This window comes from Eleutherodactylus coqui, chromosome 1 (genome assembly GCF_035609145.1).
Source record: "Eleutherodactylus coqui strain aEleCoq1 chromosome 1, aEleCoq1.hap1, whole genome shotgun sequence".
Classification (NCBI taxonomy): domain Eukaryota; kingdom Metazoa; phylum Chordata; class Amphibia; order Anura; family Eleutherodactylidae; genus Eleutherodactylus; species Eleutherodactylus coqui.
In genome coordinates, this window is record NC_089837.1 from 351,464,803 (window position 1) to 351,487,640 (window position 22,838).

The 22,838-nt window shown below is 44.1% G+C and overlaps 1 protein-coding gene across 1 annotated transcript in view; it reads right to left on the minus strand.

Annotated features, from left to right (window-relative positions):
- Positions 1-12,986, minus strand: part of DHX33 (DEAH-box helicase 33) — a 33,121-nt gene extending 20,135 nt beyond the window's left edge. Inside the window, exons 1-4 of the mRNA XM_066576845.1 lie at positions 12,666-12,986; positions 12,203-12,363; positions 6,381-6,608; positions 2,354-2,524 (exon numbers count right to left, since the gene is read on the minus strand). Coding sequence (XP_066432942.1) covers positions 2,354-2,524; positions 6,381-6,608; positions 12,203-12,363; positions 12,666-12,870 — 765 coding nt within the window. The 5' untranslated portion in view covers positions 12,871-12,986. The remainder of the gene's footprint in view (positions 1-2,353; positions 2,525-6,380; positions 6,609-12,202; positions 12,364-12,665) is intronic.
- Positions 12,987-22,838: the final 9,852 nt, after the last annotated feature.

Here is a 22,838-nt window from a genome sequence, read left to right on the forward strand (position 1 = left end):
AGTCTTCACTTACCACCTCCCGTGGTAACCTGTTCCACTCATTGATCACCCTCACTGTCAGAAAGTTTTTTCTACTATTTAAACATAGCAGAAGCAGGAAAAGAAGAGTAACAGCAGTTCCACCACCACCGGCAGCAACAGCCCCTTGAGGAAAGATAAGAGCTCCGCATTTCCATTTTTGATTTAGGAGTGTCGGGAGGGGGTGTGGGGTGCCACTCTGTGCTCAGAGGCTTCTGCATGAACAGGGAGGAAGAGGCAGCTATGGAAGCAGAAGAGGGAGCAGGATAAGGCTGACTCTTTGCCCTCTGACCGAGTTAGGTTCTTAAAAGGCAGCGAGCGGTGGGAGTTCACGTGCCTGTTCCTACACATTGTGTTGAGATTGTTTATTCTTGCCGCATTTTAACCGCTTATTGCAGATCTTACAGATGACCACTTTTCTGTCATCACCTGTAATATCAAAGAATGCCCAGACTGCACGAGTCCTGTAAGTAGACCTGCTATGGGCCTGGTGTTGCTGCTGTGACTAAGCATGGTGGCACTACCCTTTTGGTTTTCTGTGACACCTTATTTGCTGCCTTAGCAGGGTGCACCCCCATGAGGACACATTGCTTTTGGAGGGCCAACTGCCTGCATTGACTCACCCTCATCTTCCTCTTCGGAGGAAAAAAAATTGGTTAGGCTTCAGTGCATTCAATATCTTGTTCTTCTCCCTCTGGTTGTTCTGACCAATTGACAACCTTGATACTGAATGATCAAAGAGCTCCTCAGACTGATCCATGTTGACTTCTTCGGAGGATGTTGGGGGCTACAGGACGCCCAAACATCGGCTGGGGGATTTAAATATAGCTGGCAGAATTGACAGCGGCATTTAAAAGGTTAACAGCTCCGATTAGACGTGCAGCTTATCGGAGCTGTTGCGTTGGAACGTCTCCCTCCATACACACCCCAAATGTGCAGGATGTAATCTGAAGTCCTGTGTCGTTAAGGTGTTAAAGGAAAAAAAAATTCTAGAAAATCACTAGTGCTGACTACACACTTGCCATTAAAAAAAATTGACCAATGGTAACTAATTGCTTGCAGAGCAAGTAAGAGGCATAGACAATTATTAAAGGGGTTATCCAGGTATTAAAAAATTATGACCTGTCCTTAGGACAAGTCTGTAGTACTTAGAATGGCCGCTATAAAAATACTGCGCTCTGAGTATGAACAGGATTGCACTCAGATGCAGACATTGAAGAGGCTGCAGCGCTCTCACAAGCGTCATAGCCCCTTTGATCAGCAGGGGTCCTGTGCGGTGGACAGCCATGGATAAGATATTGATGCCACATCCAGAGGATAGGCCATCAAACTCCTTTAAGTAAAGCCTCATCAAAAAGTCTGCTGGAGAATTTGAGTTTTAGAGTAAAATCTGTTGGGGAAAACATTTTCTATGGCAAGTAAAACTGAGACTTTCCACTTGTACATGCAGAGACCTACATGGAGCTCCAAACCGAGCTCTTATCTGTCATACGATTGCGTTATATGATGTTATAGCCAACTGTCACACGGACAGACTTTAGCCGTAATACAGTATTTGTATCTAACTGCAGGAAAGGGTATTCTTTGGTATATTTGTATTTAATTATTAATAAAACTAGAAGGTATATTAGTAAATATGGGAATTCTACTGTATAGAGATAAAGGCGTTACATTCCAACATTCTAGAAATCCTCTTAGACAACATTGAACTATTGTCACATCCTATATACCCTGTTTCCCTGAAAATAAGCCCAGCTATTATTTCTCGGGGAGGCTTGGAATATAAGCCCTACCCAGAAAATAAGCCCTAGCTGCATTACATAAAAAATAAAGGAATACATAACCTAGCAGGCTTGGTACACGTCCCTCCTGCAGCCCTCTGGACCTCCGGCAGGCTTCCAGATGTCCTTGGACGCCCACAGAAGATAACTTCCCGATTATGGGATTCATAAATCCCGCCTCCAGTAAGTGGCTCTGATTGGTTCTGGAGCCAAGCAATGCAGCGCTTGAGATCCAATCAGAGCCATCGCTTCCTGGAGGCGGGATTTATGAATCCCATAACCAGGAAGTGATCTTCTGTGGGAGGCTGAGGACTGTAAGAACAGCACCGGATCTCTGGAAAGCAGCAGGAGGACCCAGACTGAGCCGCTAGGTAAGTATAGTAAGACCTCCCCCGAAAATTAGACCTTGCGCTTCATTTGGGACACAAAAATTATATAAGACAGGGTTTTATTTTCGGGGAGACATGGTACTACTAATGCCTCTCATCCTGACATCACAATCACATATAAACACTCCACATGGAGAACTGAGTCACTCTGCAGCTTCACATTACCTGATGGATTTGGAAAACTGTAACCAGAGCAGCTTGAAGATAATCACTTTGAGGTTGCTTTGTGTAGAAGACCTGGATAGGGTGCTGTCTGCCTTCCAAGTAAAGAACTGGGGCTCCATTGAAGTACTGAGAGAAGAGATCCACATCCATCGTAGCGGACATGATAATGACCTGGCAGAGGAGAGGGGGAAATTAAAGGACCATATTACCACAGTATGCTGCAAATAACACAATAAAGGGAACTTGTCACCAGCTTCATGCTGCCCCAGCCACAGCTATGGGGCATTTATGTAGGTCTCATTCTGAAATGCTGCGGTGTTTCAGAAAAAACATACTTCGAAGTCTGATTCTAAATGGCGCTTCAAGTCACAGGAGCGGTGTCATGTCTGCCTCATCCCACCCGCATTATTTACAGTGACAGTCCTCTCCCTATACAGAAATGTATATGTCACTCTAGATCAGGTGTGTCACACTCATTTTCACCAGCCTTATGGCTGCCTTCAAAAGGCCGATTGTAATTCTAAGCCTGTAAAGTAATAGTGCTCCCACAGTTGCCCTAGTAATAATAGTGACCCCCTATAGTAGTCCCAGTAGTAATAGCCACCCCCCTATTGGCCTCTGGAAGGCCAGCATGCCTACAGGCATTCCACTGACCCAGCTTGCAGCTCCGGTTGGTGGCGGAAGTGCGGAGTCTGATCGTTGACCTTCCCCCCCTGGTGTCTGAGTACAGGACGGCGCACGCAGACATCAGGGGGGAGAGGTCAGCGGTCACAGACTCTGCACTACCGCCAGACCGCAGCTGCAGGGTGGGTGAGTGGAATGCCTGTTGGGTTACTGCACGGCTGGCGGGTCACAGAGAGTGAGGATTCAGCCAGCGGGCCTGGTGTTTGACATGTGTGCTCTACATGATGTAGAGGAGAAGAGGCCGACAAGGCGCGGCTCGTGACTCATAACCTTTCACAATCAAACTTCAAAGTATGTTTATTCTGAAACACCTCAGCGTTTTAGAACATACATAGGACATATGTTCCGGACTGGTGATTAATATGGCTTATTACACCGGGATCATATTTCCCGTTATTTGGGCAGCATAAACCCTGGTGACAGGTTCCCTTTAAGCCAGGGGCCCCCAACTCCAGTCCTCAGGGACCACCAACAGGTCATGTTTTCAGGATATCCTATGGTAAAAACACCTGTGGCAATGTCTGAGGCACCGACAATAATTACATCACCTCTGCAACACTGAGGAAATCCTGAAAACATGACCTGTTGGGGGTCCCTGAGGACTGGAGTTGGGGAACCCTGCTTTAAGCAAAACATGTGAATGAGATTTTTTATAATTAATTCTCACAAATGGAAGGTTTCCCACTAGAGTCTGAGCAGTATTTAGGTGAATTAATACCCCAGATTTTCTGTGATCAAGTTATGAGCTTAGTTAGCGTTTTCTCATCCATTCAAATGGCTGGGTGTGATGTATTGGCGAAAAAATACCCCTCAGTCTGGAAATCCCTCGCTCGGCATAAATCCTTGGAGTGACTTCAAATGCCTAAACAGAGGCACCTGTAAGCTTTTCCCTGCATTGGATGCTGCTAAAGTGCCTCTCCCTCCCAATTTTTCCAGCTCCCATTAGTCTATGGGAGCCGCCGGCGTATATTGGTCGAAAAATAGAACCAGAAATATCCTTTCCGGCTGCGCGTAAAAGCGCCCACTGGAATCAGCAGCATATGTTCTATTTTTCTATGCTGGGTGCTTGTTCACAGCGCAAAATCGCCCATGTGAACGAATGCATTGAAATCCAATGCCTCAGATTGTCGCATTTTTCGTCCGGGCATGAAAACGGGGCTACATAGCTGTGTAAAAATGCTTGTGCAAATAAGGCCTTTAACCCATTCCCACTGCAGGGCGTAAGTTTACGTCCTGGCAGCGGGGTACTTCCCGCAACAGGGCGTAAACGTATGTCCTGGGGATAGCGCGGGATCATATGTGATCCCGCACTATCTCGCAGCGGGAGCCGGCTGTCAGTCACAGCCGGCGTTGCGCTGCAACAGTGGGGGGGGCATCGGAGATGCGCCCCCCGCTGTTAACCTCTTCCCTGCCGCGATCTAAGTAGATCGCAGCAGGGAAAGAGTTCACAGAGGGAGCGCACTCCCTCTGTGTCTCCGGCCGGCTCTCGCGATGTTATTGCGAGAGCCCGGCCTGTTGCCATGGTAACAGGATGCCAGACACTGGCGTCCTGTGTTACCAGTGCCTGAGATCGCTGTATAAGCGATAAAGCATGGCAGAGCAGTAGCTCTGCCATGCCTTATGACAGTGATCATCAGGGTAGTGGTCAAAGTCCCCCAGGGGGACACAAATGTTGTAATAAAAACAAAGATTAAAAAAATGAATTAAAAAAAATGTAAAAAAAAAAAAAAAAAAGAGTAAAAAAACATTTTTTATGCTTTTTCTCAGATTAGCATAAAAAAAGGTAAAAAAATTATAAAACCCCACATATTTGGTATTGTCGCGTCCGTAAAGACGCGTACAATAAGTTGCACATGCTTTTCAGTGTGCACGGAAAAAACGCAAAAAAACCCGCTAAAAAACGGAGGCAAAATGCTAATTTTTAGCATTTTGCCTCCGTTTTTTAGCGGGGTTTTTTGTGTTTTTTCTGTGCACACTGAAAAGCATGTGCAACTTATTGTACGCATTTTTAGCATTTTGCCTCACTAAAAACGCATTAAAAGTGATCAAAAAAGCCGTATGTACCCCAAAATGGTACCAGTAAAAACTACAGCTCGTCTTGCAAAAAATAAGCCCTCACAGAGCTCCGTACATCAAAAAATAAAAAAGTTACAGGACTTTGAATGCAGCGATTTAGAAAAAAAAAAGATTTCCAAAAAAAGGGGTTTTACTGCAGAAAAGTGGAAAAACATTTAAAAAAAGTAAGAATTTTGGTATTGTTCTAACCGTATCGGTCCGCAGAAAAAAAATGAAATGTCTCATTTATGCTGCATGATTAACGCTGTAAAAAAAAAATTTTTTTAAATCTTTGGCAGATCTGATGCGTTTTCTCTCCCTGCTATCATATAAAGAAAAAAAAAAAAAGTTTTACAATATAGTTAATGTACCCAAAAATAACGCCGATAAAAACTACAGTTCGCCACACGAAAAACAAGCCCTTACACGACCACGTCGACGGAAAAATAAAAAACGTATGGCTTTTCGATAAACGGAGAAGAAAATCTGCCAAAAATTGTTGCGTCCTTAAGCCCAAAATAGGCCATGTCATGAAGGGGTTAACAATTGAAAATCTAGTGTTAATATTAGCATTTACACTTAGTTAGTGGTAAAGTCTGACATTTTTTATCTACTATATATAGGGGCAATCAGCATGTCCCCAGACAAGGAACGGGCGTGCTGGATTTCTGGTCCTTTGTTCCCATATTCAATATAGGAGATGCTTATGGCACAGCCAGGGAGACAGTCATAGCTTTTAGGTCTATGGCCAGTATATGTACTTAAAAGGTGTCTTAAAATTAATGACCCCCACCGATCACAGCTACTGATGACTTATCCTATTGAGAGGTCATCATATTGAAAACCTAATTAGGCCCTTTAAGTGTGTGGATAGTTTTAGTATTAGGCCTCCTGCAGACGGGATTTCCCATGGAATTTCAGCCCCTGTAAGCTGCCATAGGTTTGCGTTAACAAACGCAATCCTATGCAGACAGCCCTGCACAGAAACCTCACTCACCGGCCGCCGACTCCGCTCTGCGCATGCGCCGGCTGCCGGCACATGAAAGAGCCGGGGCCGCGGGAGCAGGTGAGTGATGCGCTGCTCTCTGCAGACGCTCGGGTCGGGTCCCGCTGCGAGAATTCTCGCAGCGGGATCCGACCCGGCCGTCTGCAGGCGGCCTTATACTGCAAATTCATGGATGTTCGGCTATCCTTTTTTCATCTAACAGGACCCTGGTATCAGAAGTGGCATATATAAACAATAGAATTACACAAACATACATTTCCACAGAGTTGAGAGTGCAATTACCTTTAATGGAAGTTTTCCAAGTTCCTTTCTCTTTTTTTGTGCAGTTTTAACAACTCCAAACAGTACATCAGTGTGTACAGTCCTCTCATGAGCCTCGTCCAGAATAACCACGCTGTACCTGCGCAAAAGTGGATCTCCGATTGCCTCGCGAAGCAGCATACCATCAGTGAGGAACTTGATTTTGGTCTCTTCTGATGTGAAATCTTCAAAGCGCACCGTGTAACCCACCTGCCAATACAAGCAACCTTAGGATACTGAGGAGCTACAATCCAGTAGAATACATTTGGTTCATACAGCGGTCACAGAGCAGAACACCGAAAAAAAGTAAAAAATGGAATGTGTCACAAGTCTATGTACAGCCCCAGCCTTAACCCCTGAGGGGCGGGTTTCTTACCCCCCTGTCAGACCCACCAGGGCAGGTTTTTTAAATGGTCTAATCATTGAATTTCAACTAATTTTGAAGTCGCATTCCAAGAGCCATAATTTTTTTCATTTTTCCATTGACACGGCCATATGAGGGCTTGTTTTTTGATGGCATTATTTTGGGGTATATATAATGTATTGCATAACTTTTGTAAAAAAATTTGTAGGGAGATTGGGGAAAAAAAGAAATTCTGCCATTTGTTTTTTGGATTTCATTTTTACGGCGTTCAGTGTGCAGTATAAATAATGTGATAACATTATTCTCTGAGTCAGCATGATTCCGGCGATACCAAGTTCATACAGTTTTTTTATGTTTTGCTATATTTAAAACATTTTTTTTCTTAAAGGTTTGCTTTTGTGTCGCCACATTCCAAGAGCCGCATTAATGTTATTTTTCCATTGCCAGAGCTCTAGGAGGGCTTGTTTTTTGTGGGATGAACTCTAGTCTTCATTTATCTAATTTTTTTGGAACATGTAAAATTTTGATCACTTTTTATTCCATTTTTTCTAGAGGCAAGATTAACAAAATCTGTAATTCTGGCATGTTTTTTATTTTTATTTTTCACTGCATTCTCTGAGCAGTATAAATAATGTATTAAAGTAATTTTACAGGCCGGTACGATTACGCCAATACCAAATTGTAATAGTTTTTCTTTCTTTTTCACGACTTTTTCACACTTAAAAAAAAAAGTTATAAAAGTTTAAATCGCCCTCCTTTTGCCATATCTATAATAAAAAAATCTAAATCATAAAAGAAAAATACATATCTGGTATCATCGCGTCTGTAAATGTCCGATCTATCAAAGTAGTGCATTATTTACCCCACACGGTGAACGTAGTCCAAAAAAAAAAATAAAGAACGTCACAAATGCATTTTTTCAGTCACCCTGTCTCCCAGAAAAAAAGGCAATAAAAAGCGATCAAAAAGTCGTATGTATTCTAAATTAGCACTAACGTAAACGACAGTACATCTCACAAAAAATGAGCTCTTGCTCAAGTACGTCGACGGAAAAATTAAAAAAGTTATTGCGCGCAGAAGATGCAGCAGAAAATATTTTTTTTAAATTAAATGTCTTTGTAAAAAAATACAAGTACTACAGCAAAAAAAAAAAATATACAAGTTTGGTATCGTAGTAATCATACTGACTCATAGAAAAAAGTTATCATGTCGTTTTTGTTGCAGTTTAGGGGACTTTCACAGAGACCCATCAGGACCCCCTGATAACATTCAGGGGGTCCGATGGTGACAGCCCTTTACATGCTGCAGTCACAGAGTGCAGCATGTAAAGAGTTAACACAGCAGAGATCAGAGGTTTTCTCTGATCTCTGCTGTAAGAGCTAGTACCTAGCTGTCCTCTGACAGCCAAGCACCAGCTCTCCCTGCCACAGAGACCATCAGCTTGCTTCTGACAAGCCAAGCCTATGGTCTCTATGGAACTAATTCACAGGAGCAGGAATGTCTATAGAATTTATAATTATGCCCTTCCCAGTTATAGACTAAAATAATAATTTTTATTAAGATCCTTTTAAAAAGACATACATGGGCTATTGGACTAACACAACAAAAACAAAGGGATGTAACAATATCCCTTCCACACAACAGTTCCGTAATATTTGGATCAGGAGATCTTGATGGTAAGTATCAATGACACGACGGTCGGTATTAAGGACACTCCTTGATCTTGACTAATAGTGTTTCTGATCAGTAAATAAAATCAGAAAACAAAACACAAGTGAGCTGCACAGCTCTTCACTATATTGTGTTTGCAGTTAATGTAGATAGTCACAAATGGATTCATTCATGAGATCTACAAAAGTGTAGATGGACTCAAAAAAACTTAACTCAGATCACTAATAGTAGTCTGAGAAGTACAGGCGAGTTCATCAATTTGAGCTCAAGTTCAGGCTAAGTTCGGGCTCAACTTGAGCTCAAGTTCAAGCTTAGTTCGGGCTCGGCTTAGTTCGGGCTCGACGCGTTTCCCCACAGATACGTGGTTCATCAGGAGCAGAGCCTATGTTGGGCTGATTACTTGAGTCGATATGCACATTACTGTGTTGCGTGATAGATACGGTATGCACACTACTGTGTTGCGTAATAGATAGAGATCGCTAATAAGATGGTTTAATAGTTTTTTTCAACCTCTGATAGTAAATAGATCACCATACAGTTAGGGGATCTATTCAGCATTATAAGCTGTATTTCAAATAGAGCATTAGAAAGAAGAAGAAATAGTGAGTATATTCCTTTTGCTCACTTTTTCATGAAGCGTTACCACTTAGTCCTCTGTAAGAATGTTTTTTCCAAGGTCAATGAGCAAAGGACCAACTGCTTAACAGATGAAAATAGACACCTATCTGGACTGACAGACGGTGCTCAAAAAATAGCAGTTGGAGCCCCAATACTCAAAGCCCACCAGAGGATAAGGATGCGGCTCATTAATAATAGCTATTAGAAGTAGCTCGTGGATAAATGAAATCCTATTAGAGGGCCATTTGCTATAGGTGCGTAGCGTGGATTAGCACCATAGATGGCATCTATTTTGTATGCCAGAGCAGCCGCAACATAGGTGGAAGGCAACCTATATAAGGTGTCTTTGAGGCTGTTTCAATCAATATTTTTAACTAAAGGTGCAAATCGCACCAATTCATCTAATGCCTGTCTGAAAATTTCAGGGTTGAAATAGAGATAGATCAAATAATAAAGATAATGAAAAATAAAATATAAAGCAGATGCAGCGCCTCTGGCTCTGATGGTGAGCCAGAGGGATAAGTCCTTAATACCGACCATCGTGTCATTGATTCTTACCATCAAGATCTCCTGATCCAAATATTACGGAACTGTTGTGTGGAAGGGATATTGTTACATCCCTTTGTTTTTGTTGTGTTAGTCCTATAGCCCATGTATGTCTTTTTAAAAGGATCTTAATAAAAATTATTATTTTAGTCTATAACTGTGAAGGGTATGGTCTCTATGGCAACCTGTATACAAACTAGTGCAGGAGTTTAAAATTAAAAGCGGGAGATTGCCGGCAGATCGGCAGTATCTCCCTGCTTCTTATTTCAAAATCCTGAACTGCTCTGTGTGGGTCTGTGCAGGCAGAGCACAATGCCACAGCTTGTGGCAGTGTGCTCTGCAGCTCTCATAGCGATACATAGCCTGGAAATCTTCCGGGCTATATCGCTATGGGCAGTGGAGCTCGTCCCGGAAAATTTCCGGGCGTGCCACTCAAGGGGTTTCTGGGCATTTACTATTGATTAACTATCCTCATGACAGGTCATTAATAGTTCATCAGCGGGGGTCTGCCGCTCAGGATCCTTGAGGATCAGCTGATCCTCCAGCCCACTGTCAGTGCAGTGCCGCCGGACGTCCGCATCAGTGGTCAGAGCTGTAAGTGTAATAGAAGGCATTGCTCCCACAATGGGAGTGAGACCTTCTATTACACTTCCGGCTCTGACCACTGATTATGACAGTGGGCCAGAGGGTCAGCTGATTGGCGAGAATCCTGCATGGCCGACTCCCATCATTCAACTATCCTTGATCTATATTGAGGATAGGCTATCAATAGTAAATACCAGGAACACCCCTTTAAAAAAAGACTTCATTAGTTGAGATGCTTTAACCCCTTCACACCCCAGGGAGTACAGTTACGTCCTGGGCATGTGGGGTTTGTATGGAGCAGGATTGGGAGCCAATCCCGCTCCATATAAAGGCGAATGCCGGTTGTCTTTGACACCGATTGTGTCTGTCAACCCTTTAAATGACCCGATCAATGTTTGAGGGTTCCAAATGCCGCCGCCGCAGCGCAAAAAAAAAAGAAAAAGTAAACTATATAGATTTGGTATCGCCGTAATCGTACTGACCCACAGAAAAATTTTATTGTGCCATCGTTGCTGCAGTGTGTACAATGTAAAAACAAGACCTCCCGAAGATGGCAGACTTGCATTTTTTTCCCATTTCACTTTTTAAAAACTTTTTCATTATATTCTATGGTACGTTCAATAGCCCCATTGAAAAATACAACTCGTCCCGCTAGAAACAAGCCCTCATACAGCTATGTAGGTGGATAAATAAAAGGAGAGGAAAATACAAAAATTATGGGAAAAAGGGCCGAGTTATTAAAGCGTTAACCCCTTCCCGCTCCATAACGTATAGGTACGTCATGGAGCAGCATGGTATGTATGAAGAGAGGTTGCGGGGCAACCTCTCTTCATACAGTGTGGGCTTCAGCTGTTTATTACAGCTGACACCCGTAGGCAACAGCCGCTATCGGCCGTTCGCGGGATTTAAATCCGCATGGCCCCCCCGCGGTGAGATCGGGGGAGCCGTGCAGGTGTCATGACAGCCGGGGGCTTTCTGAAAGGCCCCAGGGCTGCCTTACCAGACTGCCTATCAAGCCATCCCCGTGGGGTGGCTTGGTAGACTGCCTGTTAAATGGCAGTATGACATAATGCTACAGCATTACGTCATACTGCAGGAGTGATCAAAGCATCGCATATTGTAGTCCCCCAGGGGACTTTAAAGTAAAGTAAAAAAAAAAATGTAAAAAAAAAACAACGTTTTTGTAAATTGTAAAAAAAAAAAAAAGTTATAAAAGTTTAAATCACCCCCCTTTTGCCATATCTATTATTTAAAAAAAATCTAAATCATAAAATAAAAATACATATTTGGTATAGCCGCGTCCGTAAAAGTCCGATCTATCAAAGTAGTGCACTATTTTTCCCGCACAGTGAACGTCGTCCGGAAAAAAAAATAAAGAACGCCAGAAATGCATTTTTTTAGTTACCCTGTCTCCCAGAAAAAACGCAATAAGAAGCAATCAAAAAGTCGTATGTATTCCAAATTGGTACTATCGGAAACTACAGAACATCCTGGAAAAAATGAGCCCTTGCTCAACTACATCGACGGAAAAATAAAAAGGTTATTGGGCGCACAAGATGACCGCAGAAAATAATTGAAAAAAATTAAATGTCTTTGGGAAAAAAAAAAAAAAAAACCTATCCAAGTTTGGTATCGTAGAAATCGTACTGACCCAAAGAATAAAGTTATCATGTCATTTTTGTTGCAGTTTGTGCGCCGTAGAAACAAGACGCACTGAGAGATGGCGAAATGTCATTTTTTTTTTATTTTACTACACTTAGAATTTTTTAAAACGTTTTTCAGCACATTACATGGTACTTTAAATAGCACTATTGAAAAATACAACTCGTCCCACAAAAAACAAGCCCTCATACAGCGGCGTCGATGGATAAATAAAGGAGTTACAATTTTTTTTGAAGGGGGGAGGAAAAAAACAAAATGGAAAAAAAACGGGGGCAGCGTCATTAAGGGGTTAAAGACTATTCTGCAAAATAGCGATGGAATACCAGATTGCTGTATGTACAGAGCCGCAGTCGCCTACCAGTTTACTGAGCTCAGTCTTCCGCTCCTCCGATACTCTTGTGGCCAGAGATATAGCGGCCACCCTGCGAGGCTGGGTGACGCCAATGACCCCCTGGCGCCCAATGCTGGCCTCATACAGGTACTGGGGGATCTGAGTCGTCTTGCCAGAGCCGGTCTCACCTACAACATAAAACAGTTTTGCATACATGACCGAGGGAGGTGGCAGATGTGGCACCTATATACATGCTGGCATGGAAAGAGATAGACATAGAATGGCCAGCTGTAAATACCTGAGCTGATGCCCGCTGCCCCTCTGGTGGGCATGCCATACAGTCATCACAGCAAGGCTTACCAGCCGTCATCACTGGGGTGGGCACCCTCTGCCAGCTGTGCCCACCTACCCGAGGGCACATGCGCCTGCCGCTGCTAACGGGCACACGGCTGTAAACAAGGCCTGCTGGGCATGGCAGCAGCCGACTCACCGATTATGACAGCGCTGTCCAGCTGCCGCAGCTGCCCGATGAGCTGCGCCCGGGCCTGGTAGATGGGCAGGCTACGCCGCTGCTGCTCCATGGGCACCGGCTGTTTCCTGGGCCCGGGTTGCATGGCTCCTTTCCAGTTGTGATTGGAATGCAGGGAGCCCGGCTTGAACTTCTTGGGCGGCGGGTGATAGCAGTCCTGAGACATAGTATCATATACTGGGGTGGCCGCTGCTTAGTCGGTGCGACACCAGGAGTGCCCCCGGGAAATGCACAGGCAGCCCGGGGAGAGCATACCGAGCCGCCGCTCACCAGCACACGTGCTTCCGCTCGCCGGCTGTGCACTAGCAGAAGAGGCCACCAGGGGGCGCACAACTTCTGAGCCATCACACACACTGTAGTACTACAGGGGTGCAGATACGGGGGGCTACACTGTGCAGGCAAGGACGTAGAGTGGACATGACTGCAAAAATATGGATCATGCCTATTTCTCACCGTTACCATGCATAAGAGCGGCTTCACATGTATGCGCGATTGTGCGTGCTTCAGTGCAACATATTTGCGCTATGAACGAGGTAGATTTGCATGTATTTTGGTGCATTATACTGTACTTTTTGCGCATGGGACACTACCGCACCATGATTTAAGGAGCTATTTAGCCTAATAAGGTCCAGATGTATTTTTTTTTCACGGAATTGCACAGCATATTACGCATTTGCGCACCTCTCATAGACTTCTATAAGGACCCTTGGTGCGTAATGCGCCAAAAAATAGAGCATGCTGCATTTTTCTTCTGCACGTATAAAATTGCTCGCAAAGAAATTGAGGGCAAGTCCGTTGAAGTCAATGTATTCTATTCTCTGCGTACGTCTATGTAAAGCCACCCTAACGCCCAACTTGTTGATAGACACTTATGGTTCATTGTGTGACAGATCCATTTTCAATGCATATGTGTATACTTTATTAGTTTTCAATGGGGTGTAATATGCAGCGGGGATCCATATAGTTGTTGGTTTTTGGTGCAATACAGTAAATTTATTAATGAAAATCTATTTCCCAGGTCAAAAAGTAGGACCTTTAAAGGAGTTTTTCAAGTAAAAACTATTGATATTGATGAGTTCTCTTCAGGATCGCCAGGGACCGACTGCTCGGGATCCCCAGGGGGAGCGATTCACCTGCCCTGCTGTACCTGCAGCGGGATGGACATCATCAGGGACAGGAGAGGAAGTGCCACAGCTGGCCTCATCCCTGCTGAAATCACTATTACACTTACGGCATTTCTGCCTCGAATACTGGGGTCAGATGCCGAAGTGTAATAGCCGCGTCAGCTCCCATTGGAGTGCCGGGTCCCCAGCGATTAACTATTGATGACCTATCCCGAGTACATGCTGCACTGTTTTGTCTGGCACAATAGGGTATGATGTAAACCTGAGTTACAGTAATGGGGTCAGTCTCCCATCTTGCCAGCAATCCAGCACTTCAGTTTTTTTTGCTTTCATAAGACTAGTGTGACTATTTATGGTGGTGCAGAACAAAAAAAAAAAATCCTTTTTATACTATTCAACATGATGTATTAACTAGAGATGAGCGAACATACTCGCTAAGGCAAACTACTCGAGCGAGTAGTGCCTTATGCAAGTACCTGCCTGCTCATCTCTAAAGATTCGGGTGCTGGCGGGGGGAGAGCGGTGAGTTGCGGGAGTGAGCAGGAGAAAGCGGGGGGCCCGAATTTCCTAGTGGACATGAGGCCTAAGGGCTTATTCAGACGTCCGGAGTGACAACCCGGCCGATATACAGTGTCCCTCTCTGCAGGGGGAGGAGGCAGGACAGGCTGTAAGCAGTGCAATGAACTTCCGCCCCTTGCCACTGTTTGCAATGGGAGGGATGGCACGGGAGCAGAGCTAAGTTCCGCCTCGCCCCTCCCATTGCAAATAGTGGCGAGGAGCGGGAGCTCAATGCACTGCTCAGGCCTGGCCCGCCTCCTCCCCCCGCAGAAAGAGACACTGTATATCGGCCGGGCGCAATATATGGACGTCTGAATAAGCCCTAAGGCTGGGTTCACATGGAACGGAATTTTTGCGGAATGGTTACACCGAAAAACGTGAGAATTCCGCTGGAAAAGCGCAGCTTCAAAACCCGTGGCCTATAGCCGCTGGTTTTGTAGCGGTTTCGCCATCGGCATTCCGCTGCGGCTTTCACTCCCCATAGAGAGGAGAGAGGCTGCTGCGGAAAATAATTGACATGCTGCGGAATTGAATTCTGCGCCGCATGTCAGCTTTTGTGCCTTGGCCTTGGCCGCAGTGTGTGGATGAGATTTTTGCAAAATCTCGTCCACTTTGCTGGCTAATCCCGGGATTAGGAGCCGCGGGTGGAATTGCCATGTGGAATTCCGCAAGGAAATTGCGCGACAATTCCACCCTGTGTGAACCCAGCCTAAGCAGGACAGCTCTTCGATGTTAGAGGCTGTTCTGCATATCTATATTACACTATGCAAGGAAATTGGATTGAAAAGGGTTAATAACTCACTGTGAATACCAGCTGTGCAGAGAACTGTGACAGCTCCATTCAGGTGTATAGGGCAGGGCTTTATACAGCTGCTAGCTGGGAATGTAGTGTTAAAGCAGCACTGTGGCCTCCTCAAACGGAAAATATGGGTCCCTCGCCAATGAGAAAACCCATAAAAAATATAAATAGAACCTAGATTAGTAGATAGATTAGATACAGATCTACAACTAAGTATAAATTATCATTTTTCCCTTTAGCGATGACTGCATCAGGAAAGAGAGTAAATAGGAACTCCTAAGCTGGGGCCATTGTCTAAAGGAGCTTTCTCCCAAGGAAAGATCAGAAGCAGAAGATAGATCCAAGTAATAGTGCCTCTGGAAGGTACATGGTAAAGACAAAGTAGCAGCCCTGCATTTATGATCTATAGAGGCGTAACTTAAAGCTCCTGGGCCCCAATGCAAAATGTGTAGCAGGGCCCCTAATTATAATGTTTTATTAATAGTATTGGGCTCCCTATATGGAGAGGAGAGGCCTTATGGGCCCCCTAAAGCTCCTGGACCGCATCCCCTGCACCCACTATAGTTACGCCCCTGTTCAGCGCTCTCTGCCCAAGAGGTAGCAATAGCTCTAGTTGAGTGAGCTCTAAAACGTAAGAGAATAGCCTGACAAAGAATATGCCAGAGCGGCAGCTCCCTTAATCAACCTAGTTAGGCTGCCTTCACACGGGCGAAAAATATTGTGCGTTACAGAGTGAGTTAAAAAGCAGAATTATGAAACCAATACCACCAGGAGAACAATCCAATCTACTTGCAGTGGCTAGGAGAACAATGAAATGTGTTGGCAGCTGTTTGCACAGCTGGGCATGTGTTTCAACACACCCTGGACTCTGCAAGCAACTCCTAGAGGTCCTTTTACATGCAAATGAAGATGGTAAAGTGTTATTGGTTGCAAGCAACTCCTAGAGGTCCTTTTACATGCAAATGAAGATGGTAAAGTGTTATTGGTCATTAACACTTTATGCAAATAGATCGCTAAATCTTTCAGAGGTTCATAGACCCCTCTAGCTGAAGTAAGAGCTACCAGAAGGACTGTTTTGAATGTAAAAATTTTAATTGAGGAAGATTCAATGGGCTCAAATGAATTTTTAATGAGACAATTTAGGACAAGATTAAGATCTGAAGGTAGTACCCCCTTCCTTTCTATGGACCTACATTTAAGGGCTCTTTCACACGAGCATAGCGATATTCGGTCAGCCGCGTCACGGCCACAGCGCAACCAAAAATTGCATGAACGGGCGCACAAATCTGCCATTCGTGCGCCCGGGTCTGGCGTTTATACTCCAAGCCTGGTTTGCTCTAAAGCCGACACCTGTACTTTGAGTACTGGTCAGCAGGCCCTTTTTAGCCCCTTTTGAAGAAAGTCTAAAATGTCCTTTATTGGAACGGCATTAAAGTCGGATAGCTTTTTATTAGAAAAACTCAAAAACTTTTTCAAAATCTTAGGATAAATAGTTCTTGCCCCCTTTTACGACTTTTAGATAAAGTGGAAACCAAAGACTCCAAAAAAACCCCTGCTGACTAAAAGTTTGCTTTCAAAATCCAAGCTGTAAAATGCAGCTTCTTCACTTGAGGGCTTATTTAGACGACCATATATCGGCTCGGTTTTCACGCCGATATACGGTGTCCTTGTCTGCAGGGAGGGAGAATGGAAGAGCCAGGAGCAGGAACTGAGCTCCCGCCCCTTGCCACTATTTGCAATGGGAGGGGCGGGGGCAGAGCTAAGTGCTGGTTCTTAGCTCCACCCCCGTCTTGCCCCCTCCTACGGCAAATAGTGGCAGGGCGCGGAGAAGGGGCGGGAGCTCAGTTCCTGCTCCTGGCTCTTCCATCCTCCCCCCCCCCCTGCAGACAAGGACACCGTATATCGGCTCGGCGTGAAAACCGAGCCGATATATGGTCGTCTAAATAAGCCCTGAGGGTTTAAAACTGGACCCTAATGGAGAAGATCTGGAAACTCTGGGAGAATCCAGGGGTCCGCAATTGATAGGATGAACCATTGGCTTCATATTTTTGTGATTTCTCGCAGTGCTGGAAAATCGTGCGATTTCATCGCCAGTGTGAAGGCACCCTAAGGGATCTTTCATTAGTCCCATGTCGTCAAAGTGTTCCTAGATACAGCAACGTCTATGTTGGTGCCTATCCGAGTGAGCAGAGACATCCTCATCAAAGGGATACTTTCCTTTAACCCTCCCTTGGGAAAAAATATATTTCTTATCCATTTTTCCCTACTCCTTTTTAATCAAAGTTAAAACATTTCAGTGGGACTACCAAGATACTCGAGTGGCACCAGCTTGGGTATTTCCATTAGCCCCATTGTAAGGAATGGAGTGCTCACCTCACAAGTGCGGCAAGTGCACCAGAGTAACATCACTGTGGGGAAAGGAGCGACCCCCACAGTGACAGGAGGGCAGGACACCCATTTTCAAGATCAACAGGTGTCTCAGAAGTGGGACCCCCACCAATCAACCAGTTATCCGTTGTCCTGTGGATAGGGAATAACTTGAAATTCTGGTACAACCCCAATAACCAGTTTGTTCTACAAAGAACTGGCCACTCCGCTGCATCTGAGAAGTTTCTTTATCTACTTCACTTGTTTGATAGGCTGAAATAGACCGGAAGGCTTGTGCTGTACCTCAAGGAAAGTTGTGTCTGCCAGAATCGCTACAGAGATTGGCCTACACTACACACTAGATATTGGGGAGAAATTACCCTCAAGCCCAAATGTACTCCATTATACAAATGCTGTATTGGTATTTCCATTCATGTTTTTTAAAAGCAAGGCACATGGCCACTTTTAACAGGGAAGACAAAGAACAGACAACAGGGGAGGAAGGGGTAAATTGAGCCTTACAACGTACCGTTGTAATCAAAATTACTCAACCCCCAATTGAAATTTACAAATCACAAAAAAATGGCTATACAAAAAGATCCCAGGAAGCAGCCATAAACTCACAGACATACTATTACAGAATCCCTCACCATGTAGACAACCAAATTACTAGATGGAGGAACATTGCACAGGCGCAAAAGTACTGAAGAACAACCACTCCCATACCTACCTCAATGATGGGGTGCTTTAAAAAGCGCTGTCCAATGCTGTGCGTGTTCAAAAACGGCGCTCGAAAAAATATAGTAAAATGACGATGTTTCGAGCAGCATTTAATTGATCGCATGTGTGAGAGTGGCCTTACACTCTATTTGTGACACCACATTTCAGCCCAGCAGGTTGCGCTGCACCCCAGAAGCAAACGGCAATGATACCCTTGGCTCCCCCAGCATTTCAAACAATACTCACTTGTATGTTTTATAAATGTGCAATTATAAGGCCTCATGTCCACGGGGAAAATAAAATTTAAAATCTGCAGCGGATCACCCGCGTGCGTGATCTGCACCTAAAATTTCCCATTGGAATATATTGACCACCCGCAAGTAGATAAATAGCCGCGGATGGTATTTTAAAGTGATTTAAAAATTTCATGCGCGTGAAAAAAACGCAACATGCTCCATTTAAGTGCGGATCACGCGTGCGGGAGCTCATAGAGCTCATAGCTCAATTGATCTCCCGCATGAAAAAAAAAAGGAATTTAAGCTCATCCGCACTGCATGGGCCGCAGAAATCCACGTTACATATCCTCAGCGGACCTGATTTTCACCGTGGACATGAGGCCTAAAGCAGCCACTCACCCCACAATATAGGACAGGTATGTGAGGGCTTGTTTATTAGTAGTTTGCACCCATGCAACGCTCCTTCTACCTGCCCTCTAAAGGCTTATTTGCACAGGTGATTTTAACATGTGAGTTTGAGGCCTTTCACGTGGCTACAAAATCATTGCTACAAAACCTATGTGTGTGAAGCCCATGGTTTCCAATGGGTTCTTTCAAGCTACAAAACATGTCATGTGAAAGAACCCATTGGAAACCCTGGTCTTCACAGACATGGGTTTTGTAGTGATGATTTTGTAGCCCGTAAAAAAGGCCGCCTGCAGACGGTCCGCCCCTGGAAGCTACCATAGGATTGCTTTAACAAACGCAATCCTATGCAGACGACCGCGATTTGGCCGCAGGAAATCTCACGCGTCAAACAAATCGCGGCATGCTCTATTTCTGTGCGGGACTCGCAGAGCCACGCACAGAAATGTCACTCACCGGCTGCCCGGCAGCCGTCACATGAAAGAGCCGGGGCCACAGGAGCAGGTGAGTACGCGCTGCTTTCTGCAGGGGCTCTGGTCGGGTCCCGCTGCGAGAATTCTCGCAGCTGGATCCGACCCGGCCGTCTGAAGGCAGCCAAAGAGGCCTGAAACTGACAGAACTCAGACAGACCATGCTTGCACCCATTAAAGCTAATGTGTATATTCACCTGCGCAATTTTTTTTTACACACTGATACTTTGTGTAAAAAGAAGATTGTCCTATTCTTGGACCAGAGTCTCCCATCCTAGTCAATGAAAGGGTTAACAAAAAGTTTAAAATTCAAAAACTGAACATAAACTGATGTTAAATTACAGTGAAATCACAGACCAAAAATTGCACTTGACCCATTATCAGGTATTGTCTCAAGCGCACCTGATGCAGCTGACCCTTTCCTAATGAGGGATCATTGCTGCTCCTGCGTCCAAGTCACATTCTGCATTTCTGGTATTCCCACTTTCAAAACATACATTTAATTTTTCTGCTGAGAGATTTACATGAGGGCTTGTTTTTTGGGGGACGAGTTCAAGTTTTCACTAGTACCATTCATCATGCTATATAATGTATTGGAAGCCTTCAAAAAAATTTTCTAAGCAGAGCAAAATGGTAAAAAAAATCTCTAATTCAGATTTTATGGAATGGTGCAATAAAAATGACGCTATCTTTATTCTGCGGATCAGCAGAATTACGGCGATAACAAATTCATAGTTTTCGTATGTATACTAAAAAAAATTGCTTAGTGTAGCTATTTTTGATGGCCATAACTTTTTTAGTTTTCTATCGATAGGGTTGTACGATGGCTTGCTTTTTGCGACGTGACCTGTAGTTTTCATTGGTACCATTTGGGGATACATATTTGTTCAATTTTTTTTCTCAGAGACCGGGTGACAAAAAAACCACATTTCTGGCATTGCATTTTTTGTGTGATGGGGTTCACCTTGTTTGATTAACAATGTAATATTCTAATAATATGGATCTTTATGGATACAGCAATACCAATTTTTTATTTTTCTTTGTGGATTTATTTTTTGATGCAACTGGGAAAATGTTTTTTTTTTTATCTTAATTATTTTTAGCATTATGCAATACTATAGTGTTGCATTATATTGTATTTTAACAGACATCCTACATGCAACAGGCCGTGTGCTACCACTGCCCCTAAGCTAGGCCCACCGGCCCGCCTTTTTGAAAAATTGGTGAGGCCCAGCCAACTTTGACACATGATATTGCAGCTTAATAGATATATCTGAATGTCTTTACTTGGTAGGTAGCTGCAGCTCTCAAGAGGCCAAAAGCTTTATGGATCAAGCGAAGAACATGTCCACCTAGGACATAAATTCCATTTGACAAACGTGTAGGGCCCCTGCCAATATTTTTTGTGATAAGTTTATAAACATAATCATACTGCACAACCCTAAACAAGAAACTGCTCTGCCTTGATGCGAGCCTTATGTTGATTCTAGTAAGAGTCTCTATGTTATGTGTGGGCACCAGTTGGGGAAACCCATCAGGAACAACTTCTGTATACCCAACAGCTGGCACGGTTGGCGTGTCCACAATCCCAATGCCCCGTATTTCACAGTCCGGTGCAGGACCACAATAGTACTTTATGACTAAAATAACCTTGAACAGACTGATCGGGGCCATAGAGAAAAGCAGGGTCAGTCCGAAAATAGACACTATATTCTTCAGAATAAAGTTATAACCGTCATCTATGATGCGTTCAGGTATTCCAGGCAGTTGTGCACTTGTTTTTCAGAGGTTTCCAAACCCCAGAGGTCAGCAATGTGCAGCCACTTTTTAAGAGCGAGGTGCGACTTTTCAAAGAAGGAGTCCTTTCTGATGGATATTACGATGACGCACTGTTCTTGTTAATACACTTAGTATCCATCAGGACATGCGCCAAGAGATCCAACGCAGAGGTTGATGGCAGTTTTCGCAGTCCAGATTGTTTGCAAGTTAATGGCACTGTTTCATGAACTCAATGACATTCATATCAACTATAAGAGGCTGGAGTGTCTTCTCCAAGAATAGTGATCTATTTTAATTTGAGGCTATAGTAAGAATGCCTTTTGTTGCCTACTGCAACCAACCAGTGCTCGTGTGTGCGTGTGTGCGTGTGCGTGTGCGTGTGTGTGTGTGTGTGTGTGTGTGTGTAAATAAAGCTGGGTTCCGATTGGTTGCTATGAATAACAAAGGACATTCTTACAATAAGACAGCTTGATGAATCTACCCCAATGTCACTGAGGAAGCAGGGGACATAATCTTCATTTGATCTAGCTTTTTTTTTTTTTTTTAATGGGAAGGAAAACTGTATTGCAATACCAGTTATCTAGAAGGAACAGGAAAATCTCTTAAATTTCTAAGTGACAACAGAAGATGATCGAGATCTACCATTGTCACGTTTAACATGCATAGACTGTTTTTCAATGGCGCTGCTAAATGTTGGTAGATATCTTATGGTGTCCATATACTCATTTAGCCCACAGCTGTTCTTCCCAGCTCCTCTATACCAGTGTTCCCCAACTCCAGTCCTCAGGGACCCCCAACAGGTCATGTTTTCAGGATTTCCTCAGTGTTACACAGGTGATGTAATTTTTGTCATTGCCACAGGTGTTCTTACTATAGGATATCCTGAAAATATGACCTGATGGTGATCCCTGCTCTATACACATGCTAAGCCAAATGTGCACGGTCTCAATAGTCAGAGGAAACCAAGGTGCTGAGACATTCCCAGTAGCTTATTTCTTCCGAGAACAAGGAATTCAGCATTTTGGAACTAGACATCTGCTGTTACGGTGCAGTTGCACCATACATGGTAGATTGTTGATAGGTTCAACTAAAGTTCCTCGAATTTGTATGGACACATTTAGGTTTTATTCAAACGAGACTTAAGATTTGTGCAGCAAATTTCCACAATTGACTTGATGTGCTATGGGAAAAGCCACAGCAAGCCATAAAAATCCTTTTATGTAATCTGGCCACATGTGAAGGACGTTCTGTAACACCCCATTCATTAACACCGTACTTTAATCTGCACCAAAGACCTGTATCTCACCATGACACAATATAACTGTGTATCTGCCTCGTGCAATTTCAGGTAGGTACTCATGTGAAGTCGTGGCCTTCACTATAAAAATAAAAAACACCCCTGTTGAGCCATCAATGTCTCAATGGCTGCAGTGGGGCAGTCATTCCTGTCAGTCACGGATGATGATCACAGAGTTTTAATAGAGGAGATCACAGCTCATCCTTTTAACTGCATACTTACGGTCTGTAAGTTGGTGATTATTCAACTGCTCTTCCTGCTATAAGAAATGGAATATCGGCATTGATGCATCATGGGATGAATATAAAAGATGAAACCAAAATCTTTTGGCATCAAAATAGTGGCCAATAAGGGCGCTACAGTGCAGGGATGTGGCTGG